The following is a 12,743-nucleotide window of genomic DNA, read 5'->3' as shown; positions in this document are numbered from 1 at the left end:
CGGGCCAACAGCCCACATCTGACATCATCTTAAGACTTGGCACAGTTTGGCAGAATGACACTGGCTGTCTCTCACACACACACACACGCGCGCACACACACACACACACACACACATGCACACCTGCGATGGAGATAAGACGGAGAAGGAAGTGGGAAGTCTTAGAAGGGTGTGAAAGTCAAGTGTGTGAATGTATTTATCAGTGTTTAAAGATGTGTGTGTTTGGGTGTGTTGATTGGTTGGGGATTGTGGGTACAGTATGTGAAGAGGGTTGTGTATATGTGAAATGCAGGATGGCAGGTGAGAAGGAAAGAAGTGTTAGAAACGAGAGAGTGTTAGAATGACACAGATGGGATGCTGAGAGGAGGATGAGGGAGGGGAGAAAACCATTTTGGAAGACAGCGAGGAGCTGAGCAGGAGACGCTCTCCGGGCTTTTAGAACAATCAGAAATCCAATGGATTGAGTGCAGAGACAAATAATCGATCAGTCAGTCAGAGCAGTATGGGCGTACCATTTACAGGTGTAGCATGTTCGTTTCTGCAGGGTGTGTTACAAAAGAGAATGTGCATGATAAAGTATGCTCCTGTATCTGGAATAATTAAAGTTTCTTCACCCACATTATGAAAAACAAAACCAAAAAAAAGTGTTTTCTCACTTACCGCTGGTGGTGTGAAGTCACGCAGATCATTTTAGTTTATTAGTCAAAAAAAAAGTAGTCATAATGAAACAGGGACATTTTTGTTTCTGGGAAGTAATTTTTCCAAAAGTTTTAATGTAATTTTTCAATTTTGTAAAAACCTAAAACAGATTTCTGTTCACCTCCATTTCATTAGTGTGGAGGCAGAAAATCCAAAGTCCGACCAGCAGCAGGAATCAGAGTGCTGACAAGTCGGATGCAAACACAGGTTTTTCAGGAACCACTTACAGTGCATGTAAATTCCCAGATTCCCTTCTGTTACCTGATTTCTCTCAGTAACCTGCTTTCGTGTGACGCTGAAAGTCGATTCACACCAATCCCATAAGGATTTAACACGGCATTTTGTGTTTCACACTGTGAGAAAAGTAACCGCGTCACTTCCACTTCTCTTTGTGTGAGTGTTTATAAGAAAAAGAGAGACAGAGGGTCATCGATGGTGTTCAGAAGAGCCGTGACAGCTGGTTCATAGTGTCTCCCTTCATGTAGTACTAATTCAGAGTGTGTGTATGTGTGCGTGTATGTGTCAGATCTTCTGTTAATCACAGTGTGCCCAAATCTGCCCGCGGTACTCGCCGGGTCCTGCCACCTGCTCCGTCTTTGCGGCGGCTCTGGCGCCGTCGCCCGAGGACTCCCTCACGTTTCAGCTTCGTTTTACGTCTCCGCCAGGCCTGCAGCGGCGCGAGGCCTGCAGGAGTTTGTGCACGGGTTCACACACGCCGCCAAAAAGCTGTCCGCCACGAACCATAAGTCTGGCTCATTTCCACCTCGACGCTGTTTTCCCATCTGCTTCCATCCCAGTGATCAATTCTGACCCAGATCTTGTCGGCTTATGCAGACCAACAAGGGCCAATTGATACTCCAGTAACCAGACCTAAAAGCTTTTTTGGTTTCAACAAAATCATCAATAGCTTTGTAAAGAGGCGTGTTTATTTTTTAAGTAGCTCTGTAGTGGGGAAGCTAATCACATTCTGGTCAGAGTCAGTCAGTTTAATGGAAAATGTCTAAAGGGTAAAATAGTGTCCGAGCCTAAAATGGTCTCCTGTGCACTAATAAAGTTACTTTGGTTATTTAGATTTTCGAAAGGCTTTTCGCGCAATAATATGACATTTCCACACAAACAAATGTCCTGTAAAAACCATGGTGTCATGAAACAGCCTTGTTTTAAGCGTGGTGTCAGTGTGTGGAGGTAATCCAATGGGATTTTAAACAGTTTTGGGGAAAGGCAGAGAGGATTCACACGCAGGATAATTGCTGCTCAGCTTTTGTTTGGCTGAACAGGCGAGGTTTTAACCCTCCCAGGTCTTCATCTGGCAAATCACTAACAGGACAGAGGACAGTTTGATTGGTGATATCATTGTGCACTGTACTGTAAAACAATTAAGCAGAACAATTTATATGAAATTACTCAATGAGACACTTAAGACAAATTGTCAAACTGGGCTTTTTTGAGGAGTCCAGTGTCTCTTTTAAAGTGTTTCATTAATCTAAATACGAAAATGTGCCAGTTTATCTTCATTAGAACAAACAGAAGAAGAACTGAGCAGTTAGCATCAGTAGAGAGAGTCAACATGACTCCCACAGTCACAGCAGAGGCCACTCGGTTTGATTGACAGGTCATCTCTGGGAACATCAGTGCAAAAACAAACCGCACTAATGAGTTCTTACAGAGATTCATTTTTAAAAACAAATCTTTAATATTAAAGTCCCAGAAAAGCCACATGGATCCATATTCTGCTCTCAGTACAATCCTTATTCCACTTTGTTTTGGGAATTTTACAGTCACTCCATGATGCAATCAGTCACATTGCATCATTCTCAGCTAAATATCAACTAAACAAGAGGAGCTTGGTTGTTTGACTGTGTCTGTCACTGCACCCGTAAAGTTGCTTTAAGTTTTAAGAGGGTCTGTGTAACAGCCTCCATTACATTTAAGCTGCAGTGGATGTCTTAATATTCAGCTGTAAAATGTAAGTTAATGTAAATGAATAAGTAATAAGAACCATGGAGTGTAAACGTTTTGCATGTATGTATGTATCTAATTCCAAACCATGAGAGATGGTGTGTTTGTGTGTAGTGGAGTTTTATGTGCGTAGCAGTTCTGAGTGTCTTTTTTTCTAAGTGTGTGTGAGCGTGGTGTGAGGGTGAGCAGTGTGTTTTTGATGTTCCATTTACCCTTTTTCATAATTCATGGCATCGGGAAAATGGACTAAAGCGGAGGTGGCTATCGTGTGTGTGTGTGTGTGTAGACGGATAACAGGATGAGCGTTCTGTGGTCGGAGATGAAACAGACAAGAGTGTGTCTTTGAAATGCAAAGAGTGGTGATAGCAGTGATTGGCCACTGTGTTGAGGAGGAGCACTGAGTTTTTTCTCGTCATTTCATCATAATACACACATGCATACTCTCTCTCTCTCTCTCTCTCTCTCTCTCTCTCTCTCTCTCTCTCTCTCTCTCTCTCTCTCTCTCTGGTTATTAATGATAGCGTTGTTGATTCATTATTATTTTATTTGTTTTATTTTATTTTTATTTTATACCTCTGTGACATAAAACCCGGGCAACTGTAATTCAGAGCAGCTCTGAGCTCTGGAGGGTTGTGTGTGGCTGTGTAATGCTGACACACACACACACACACACACACACACACACATTTGTCTTACACTTACAAGTTACAGTTGTGAGGACATTCATTGCCCCCTTAGCCTAACCTTAACCCCCACAACTAAATGCCTAACCTCAACCCTTAACCCAGTCCTAAGCTAAACCTGAATCTAACCTGAACCCTAAAACCAAGTCTTAATCCTCAAACAGCCCTTTGAAGTAAAATATCCTCGCAATTACGGTTTCAAACCAAAATTTGTCCACACAACCACAAAAAGACGTGCGCACACACACACACAGTCAAGTGCTGGGGCCTGGGGACCAATTTATTTACATGCAGTGGAACAGGAACTGAGGAAGGGATAAAACAAAAAGGGAAGGAGAGAAAAAGAGGAAACAGCAGGGAATTATGGAGAAAACCCAAACAAGTTTCTCTACTGTTCCCAAGGACACACAAGACCAGTTTACTATTTAGATGGCTCAGTGTGTGTGTGTTTTGTTTTGCCAGTATCTTATGTGATTTCTATCATATTTCCAGAAACACTGCCTTCATTGGCGCCCAACTGTTTCACTTAACAAGCAGCAAAACTGAAGTTAAAACTTTGCATGTCCTCGTTTCAGTTTGGAAACAAGGCAGCAAACAACAGGGCGTCATCCACCAATGATGCAATCACAGCCTGCAAACGTTAACTGTAAACATGTTGGTACCTACTTTAACTGCATGTTTATACGCGGCTTTATCATAGTATCTTGCTGCCTCTTCACAGTAGTTATATGTATATATAAATTTGATTCGAAAACATTTCCATACGTACAGCAGAGCGTCATCAGCGTAACATGAGAAAATAAGGCTCTCGATTATTGGAATTTATTTTTCAGGTTTTATTAAATCATTTTTCTTATGCTCACAGCTTTTCACAAATCTCTCTGTCTTCTTGATTTGCAGGCAGGACGCCAGTGACCTCTCTGGACCGATACAAAGGTACTGTCATACATCTTTTATTCCTTTTTCGCTCTTTTCACCTTTTACCACTTAGTCCTTCTCTTCCCTTTGGCCTCGTCCTCATTGAGGGATGAGGCAGTGCGTCTCCAGGCTTCAGGCCAAAGTCTGACTACTGTGCTGTTGGTGGTGTTGTTGGGTGGAATAACGTCGAAGGACGGGACACAGATGAGACGAGGTGGCGGCTAGAGAGAGAGAGAAATAAAGGGAGAGAGAGAAAAGGGAAATTGGAAAGGAGAGATGTGACGCGGCTCAGATCTACGGCCGAGGAGGGTCATTAAACTAAACCCTTCGGCGACAGAGCAGCAGATCAAGCGAGGGGAGGGCAGAAGGGGAGAAGAAGGCTTAAATAAGGGCAGATCCTAAAATAGCAGTACCTATTTCTCATCTGAGGCAGAGTTAACAGGAAAAGGAGAATATCCTGCCCTGAAAATCATCAATGCCCCCTGCCGCCATTTCTTCCAACATGGAGAGAGGTAGTGAAAAAAAAAGTAGGAATACTTTTTCATCTGTAAGATCGATTTAACATCATGAGAGCGCTCATGAAGAATTATAATGCACCTACCATGCTTCATGATAAGGATTCTAATCACAGATAGTGCTCACTGTTGGGGCATTTGAATATAACCATTTGTATGAACCAGAAGTGCAACTGGTGGTCTACCAAAGGGCCTAATAATAGAACGTCTCAGAAACATTTATAGGATCCATAATTCATCAGCAGGTGCAGCTGTTGGTGTGGTTATTAACCATTTGTTTTTTGTAATTTGGGTGAACTGACCCTTTAAATACTTAGTTCACATACAAACAGGAAGTGATTATTGTCCTTTTTAACTCTGGGAGTGATGATGAGTGGCAGTGTTTTCTCCTTCTGCTGCAGCTGAGTAGTTCATTTGTGTGCACGCGCTTCGGCGAGCAGTCGTTGAGATGAGCACGTTCTCAGATATGTTTTGAATGACATGTTGTATGTGAGGGAAATTGCATCTGTTGCGGAGGACAAATAAACTACAGTGGTTGTGAGTTCGGACTCTTCTGATATACATGTTTGATGGTGCATTTAAGGACACTGCAAAATGTCGGTCGCCCAGAGGAACTATGTTCACGAACCGCGTTACGAGGAAAATCAAACTTAGCAGACAAGCAATGAAGAAACATAAATATTGTGTAGAGGAAGTTGTGAATTCGGTCTCTTCTAAACGTTCCCTTCTTTTTCTGCTACAGTGGCAAACAGAAAAAAAGACAAAGGTAACGAAATGTTCACAGTGATGGATTACCTATGTCAAGCCGGTTTTAAGTCTCTGCGAGCAGCTTTTCATTCTGCTGTGAAATGAACTGAATCTAATGGCTCCCTGGAAAGTAAGAAATCCATTTAAAAACTTTCAGTATATTTGGAAAATACTCAGCGGTAATGTAAAGAATATGCGATTTTAATGGGCTGGATCATGTCCGACCACTGATGTAGTCCTTTAAGTAACTCTGTAGCTCCGTGATTTTAACTTTTTATTTTTATTTATTGTTGTTGTTTTTTTTTTCGATTTAACCACTAAATAAGAACTTGGCAGTTGGTAGTGCAGGAAGAAAAGGGATAAAATGTTGTGCTGTGATGATCAGTTTCACAAACGTCTGCATCATTTTCTCATAGCAGAACTGAATGATATTGATTTAATAATAAAGTCCCGATATAGTATCAGTCTAAAGATACACCTGATGCACTCAGCAGGTAAATCAGCTCCGATCAAAAACAAGATCGAGCACAGAAGGAGACGCCGGCAGAGGAGAAGCAAAACACGGGAGGAAAAGAGAGAGACGATGACTGTGGCTGTGAATAATTAGGCAAAATAGTTTGCTTTTGTTTTTCTCTCTGATTGGAGAAAATAGGCGAGGCTGTGACTGTCTCATGAGCTCACACACACACAAGCGATGTGTGCTACACGCTAATCCGCCACACAGCTGCGTCATTCTGGAACGTGTGTTTACTTCCTCTCTGCCTTCGCCGCCGCCACCATCACCACCAGCGACCCCCCACAATCCCCTGCACACACACACAAAATCACACAATCACACAAAAGAGAACTGGGCGTATAATTTGATCCTGTGCGCTCTCCTCCTCTAATGAAGCTCTCTGGCGGTTTGACTGACACCCGGCTCGTTATTTAAGCGTCTGTTTTGGGCCAGGAGGAGGAAGAGGAGCTGGGAGGAGGAGAAAGGGTGGAGTGGGGAGAAAGAAATAGAAAAAAAGTGGAAACAAGGGAGCTGAAAGAGAGGATAGGGTAGGAATTGGGAGGATGGGGAAGGATAACAGGAGGACAGGAAATGAAAACAGGCTGGAAAGATGGAGCAGGGATGGAGGAAAGGAGGGTCATGGGAGTGATAGAAGAAGAGGAGTCAGAAATGAAAGAGGGATGAAAGAAGGAGGAAAAGATGCAGTAGAGTTTTGCAAAAAGAGGACAACTGCAGTCAAGAGAAAAGAAGAGCATTTGGGAGGAGGAAGAGTTGAAGCCGGAAACAGGGGTGATAAAGGGTGTGAAGGGATTGTGTGTATGAGTGTGTATATCAGTGTGTGTGTGTGTGTGTGTGTGTGTGTGTGTGTGTGTGTGTGTGTGTGTGAGTGCGTGTATAATTGCAGGTCTTTGTGCTGATAATGTTCTTTGAAGGCATACAGCTGATAATTAGCGAGCGTAGCTCCGCGGATGCCTTTCAGCGTTGGTCATTATGAGCCGCAAACCTACTATTGGCTCTGACATGACCTCCTGAGACAGGGAGGACGCCGCACGCACACCCGCACGCACACCCGCACGCACATACTGCCCTCACGCAAAAAAACACACAAATCGGCGTAAACACGCGTTGATTAGTGTATGAATAGCATCGGCTCACAAGTGAAACAGATACAACAGCTCTCTAAAGGCCTCAAGTTCCTCTTTGGCACGAGGGCTGCAGGTGTGTGTCAGATGCACAAATGCACACACACACTTCCTGTTTACAGAGCCAGACACACATAGACAGCAGAGACTGTAATTACGGGGATTCACACAATGTGGCGTCCCGGTACGCTGCGTCCGTTATTGCCTCCCCGGTTGCCACATGACAACAGCGGTCCCTCGCTACAGCGACTGCTCGGTGCGCCGCTTGTGGCCCCGCCTTCCCCAGCATCCCCACATCTGAATATTTATGAGACAGAAAGTGGCTCACTGCAGTCAGAAGACGCCGGCTGGGGGGTTCTCTCCCCCCGCGACAGTGACAGTTATCAGTGTTAAAGGATCCTTCCTGAACTCTTTTTATCCCCCGGTGAGAAAATGTCCGACAGGAGATGCAGGGTGGAAGACGCGCTCTCTAAAAACGCAGCCAGTCAGCATTACTGGCAAAAATGCACCGTCATTTGTCAGCAAAGAAGGATTGGTTCAGTTTGGCCATTTGGCTTTGGATTTTTATACAGAAAGTGAAACACAATGGAGCTGTGCGTCTCGACACTGAGGAGGATGACACAGACTTTTGTACAAATACACAATGATGTTGTCACAGGCCTGAGAAGCATCACTCCAGATTTCTTTGTTAGTTTTTTGTTTCTTCCTCCTCGTCTGCCTGAAAATCAAAATCAGACCGAGGCTTTTCTTTGTCTCTTAGAAAAATGGATGAAAACCCAGAGAAACTTCTGTGCCGTTCCCCAGCAGCAGCCTGGTGTACCTTTGTACAGGGGGAAACACAGGCTCCAGTGCAGCAGGCGAACACTCTGGTCCCTTGCTTAAGAGCATTTAAAGGGTCAATTCATGAACTGTAGCCCTGAAGTTCATTCTTGACCTTGGGATCAGCATGCGTGACGAAATAGCCGCTAATGTCCGGACGTAGCGTGATACACTGTTTTAAATCTGAGACTGTTAAAAAAGTGTGTGTCTGTCCTCATGTCTCGGCTGTCACAGCAGGAAACGTGGGATTAAAATTCTCGTTGGGTTTTTAATTGCGAGAGGCCTTGCTGGTGTCATGCTCACTGTTCATCCATTTTTCATCTAAACACATGAATTATGAAGAACTGCTAATGTCGGGGAGGGACAGTGGGGGGAGGAGGGGGAGAATCTGTCTGCAGAGAGCTGGACGGACGTTTAGATATCTCTTCTTCCTTCACTTCTTCACAATCTGTCTTCTTGCTCTCTCAGGAGTGTTTTCTTTCTCTTTGAGTGACACAGGTTCAGTCTGTGGACAAGACACACACACACACACACACACACACACACACTGGGTGGCAGGTGAACATACAGTGGCTCGGGAGGGGTTCACTTCTGTGTGTGTGATTCAGACCACTGACCTGGAACACATTGGGTACTGAGAGAATAAAAACTATTACACACACTTTCACACACACACACACACAGTACTGGACTCTAAGCTCAGACTCTTCAGGACTGCTGTTGCAGGTCCTGCCATAGAAGCAGTGATAATAATAATAATAACAATGGTGTTTATAATACTCATTTATTTTTGTTTTAAGTTCTTTGTAATCCTTATTATAATGTTCTGTATTTAATATTTATTTTTATGTTCATTTTCCTTCGTTTTTACATATGATGGAATCATTATCTTTATCATTATTGCAACTGCTACCACTGCTACAATTAATAATATTAATGATAATGATAATGATAATAATAATAATCCTTTTTATTACTTATTTTTGTGATTAAATATATTTCATCATTTGTTGTTTAGTTCATTTTTAGTATTTCATTTAGTTTTTCATCATTCATGTGTGATGGAATCATACATTATTCTAATTATTTTGTAAATATCTTTTATTGGTTATTATCAAATGATACTAACAAAAAACATTACAAAATTGATTATGATTGATTTTATATAAATTCATATTTGTGAACTTTATATTATTTAACTTATTTCTTATTATTTATTCACATACTGATAATAACATTATTAAATAGGCCACATTTTTGCTGCCAAGATGGCGGCAGTGACAGGTTACCATGGTTTCTGACCTCTTTGTTCTGTTGACTTAGCTTGTAAATCAATCTACAAACACACATTGTTCATCCTCCTGAAACACTGCTGGCATGAGAACAGACACACATACCCACATGGTTGTTTTGCTATCTTTGGGGGGACCTTAGCCTTCACAGCTAAAGGCCTAACGCTAATCCTAACCTAAACCTAATTTTATCCTGAACCCTAAAACCAGGCCTTAGCCCTCAAACAGCCATTTAAACTTGTGGGGTCCAGCATTTGGATCCCCACAAAGCTGTAAGACCCCACAAATATAGTAAAACAAGCCCACACACACCACACACACTTTGAGCAGCATGCCCCAGGGCTTTCTGGGATAGTGGAGTGTTGTTTCTTCCAGCTGATGCTCTCTGAGGTGGGAGGAAGCTCGAGTCATGGGTGTGTCTTCTTCACATTCCAGCGTTTTCCTAAAACAAGTATTTATTTATAATACATCATTTATTATTATTATTGTACGTTCAACTCGCAGTTCAGTTCTGATTGCCTTCTCACTCTTACAAGCAACTTCTACCCCCGCAGAAACCTCTCTGTTGCTGTAATTAATTACAGCACATTAATTATCACATTAATTTTGAGGTTTGTATGATTACCGTGCCACTCGCAGTAAAGAACCACACAGGTTGTTTTTGTTTATTAAATCACTTCTGCGAGTAAAAACTCTTCAATGACAAGAGTGTGACGCGGAAAAATGTCGTCCGTCTCTGTTTCACTTCCATTTGCTCGTTTACTCGTCTCCATGTTTTTCTTTTCCCGTAGTTAGGCACATATGCACGCCTCCGTGTGTGTGTGTGTGTGTGTGTGTGTGTGTGTGTGTGTGTGTGTGTGTGTGTGTGTGTGATGCTGGGGGAACTCGGTGTGACGTTTCTTTTTTTTTTTCCTCTCTTTTTTTTTTTTTTTGAAAGGCTCCAGATGGCTGAGAGACAGGTGAGCCAATTAGCGAGTCTCACTACACAGCAACATCATCACACCGGCGGAGCACGACAGCCACACACACACACACACACACACACACACACACACACATAACATACCAACATTCCTCATGACTGCCGTAGTGTTAACATTACCACCATAATGCTCTGATGTGTCTCTCAGTCCATCAATACGCCGTCATGAGCCCGTTGATGTCGCTGTGGATATGAAATTGATTTTTCCGTACGTAACGACGCTGGGAATGATGACAAATGATCCTCTAATTTTAGCTTGTTATCATGACTGCCTGCAACATACAGTGCCGTGTGCCTATAGTGTGTCCCATTATGCATGTTTTATACGACCCAGAAAACAGGCATAATGGGCAGATTTGAATTGATTTGCTTGTGTATTCATTTATTTTCAAGGAGCCAAAAATATTTCAGCCAGCCTCGCTGATGTTCATTATAATTCTAATGAAGTCGAAATCTCCACAAAAGAGGAGAGAGCAGCAGGAAGACAGCAAGTCTAAACACAACAACAACAACCTCTATCTCGCTCTCTCCCTTCATCCCCTCTTTCTATCCCTCTTTTCTCTTTCATGTCATCTCTCGCTCTGCTTCAGAGCTGAATAGCTGAATATTAGACGCAGAAAATGCAGATTGTGCTGTTAATGAGCCATCAGCCTCTGTGGAGAACACGGTCGCACCTGACCCCACACACTCCTCCTCTCCCAGCTACTACATGCGAACAATGTGTGCACATATGGATCCATATGATGCAACACACGCATGCAGTATACAGCGCTTATTTTCCTGCTTCTGTTTGTGTATTTTTATGCCGCTGTGCCTGCGACAGCCGCGGCCGGAGGCGTTCTGTTTTCGGGTTGTCCGCCCGTCCGTCCCGTTGTCGTGAACATGATATCTCAGGAACGCCTGGAGGGAATGTCCTCAGATTTGGCACAAACGTTCGCTTGGACTCAAATATTAACTGATTAGAAAGGTCAAAGGTCAAGAACGCTGTGACCTCATAAAACATGTTATCACTGAATGGAATAACTCAGGAACAGAAGCTTTGGAAAGTCTTCACTACTTATGAGTGTGGACAGACGTGGATGTAACCTGCAGCTTGATGGGTTGGTGGAGGGAAACAACCACGAGGCAGTAATTCTAGTTCTTTTTGTTAAGGGATAATAGAGCAGCCATGACAGCTGCTTTCCCACCTAATGGAGAGGGGGCAAATTAATCTCCCTGTGCTAATGTCTGCAAATGGAACAGGACCACTCCTGCCACCACCATGCTCAACCAACCTGCTGTGAGTGAGTGTGTATACACACACACACACACACACACATATATATATATATATATATATATATATATATATATATATATATATATATATATATATATATATATATATCAAGTTGAGGCTGTTATAAACCTCTGTCAGCTCTTATGATGCAGCTTGTTTGATTTAGAAATGGTTTTACACCTAAATATTTTTACCAACTCTTTTCTCTCTGTGATCTAACTGATGTTTAAAGGTTTTATTTTAAACCAGCAGGGCTAAAAATGTATGATTTTTCTGGTGCGTTGGTTTGGAGAACTGGAAATCCTACACTTCACTGGTCATTTGGGTGCGGCTTATTTAGCCACAACATTTTTGGCAGTGGACCTTCGTCATAATAGAAGTGTTCTTGAACAACGTTCTGTCCAACCACGTCAGAAATCCAACGTTCAAACGGTTTATAGCTGCTGGAACGGCCACACAGGTAGGCGAAGTGAAAAGCCGGCTGCCATAGATGGAAACGTCACATTGTTTAATGTGAGAATAACAGAGAACGTTTTCAGACAGTCTCTCCTGGAAGATATTCATAGTGTTGCACTCAGTTTTTCACATGAAAAGTGACAGAGTTAGTTTTGTCAAGAATGAAAATAACAAAAGAGAAGACAAGTTCAAGGAGGGGCGGGGGGGCGGGAGGGTGATAGCGTACACAATCGACTTAGCAAATAATACAGATTACTTACTCGAAGTCGCAAGTCGTAATACAGACTTGGCATCTTACTTGGACTTAAGGACGGGGTATCGCCGTAGACTTAACGCAGGAACGTAAAAATGTCTCTGCAACAAAAAGCATGCATTATAATAAGTAATTAACAGCAGAGGGCACTAATAATTAATTAGTAATGGGAAAACGTCATCAGTACGGTTGGGTGTGACTGCCTAAACACAGTTCAGTTAAAGTGAGCGCGTATGTTGCAAACAACAGCCATAAATGCAAAAAATAAGACCCACGTTGCAAAAAAACTGTGAAAAACATACATAATGTTTTGTCGAGGAAATGTGGGTGGGAGGCCGGGTGAATGTCATCCTATTTTCCCATCTTAATAGCCCATGATCCTGCAGCCGTCGTGCCTCCTAAGCCTCTTCCCGTGGATGACCTCCAGGGAAGATTGTGTTGCTGCCGTTGGAGTACAGAGGAGTTGATTACGCGGCAGTGCCGGGGCTTTGTTCTAAGCATAT

General features: G+C 42.8%; 1 protein-coding gene across 3 annotated transcripts in view; it reads left to right on the top strand.

Moving 5' to 3' along the window:
* celf2 (cugbp, Elav-like family member 2) overlaps positions 1–12,743 on the top strand; it is a 168,268-nt gene that overhangs the window by 33,566 nt on the left and 121,959 nt on the right. For all 3 annotated transcript variants that reach the window (XM_041029668.1, XM_041029671.1, XM_041029661.1), the window contains exon 2: positions 4,242–4,277. In XM_041029668.1, the coding sequence (XP_040885602.1) occupies positions 4,242–4,277 (36 nt within the window). The remainder of the gene's footprint in view (positions 1–4,241; positions 4,278–12,743) is intronic.

This window comes from Toxotes jaculatrix, chromosome 22 (genome assembly GCF_017976425.1).
Source record: "Toxotes jaculatrix isolate fToxJac2 chromosome 22, fToxJac2.pri, whole genome shotgun sequence".
Classification (NCBI taxonomy): domain Eukaryota; kingdom Metazoa; phylum Chordata; class Actinopteri; family Toxotidae; genus Toxotes; species Toxotes jaculatrix.
The sequence above is the reverse complement of the archived record's forward strand: the minus strand, read 5'-3'. Positions and strand labels throughout refer to the sequence as shown.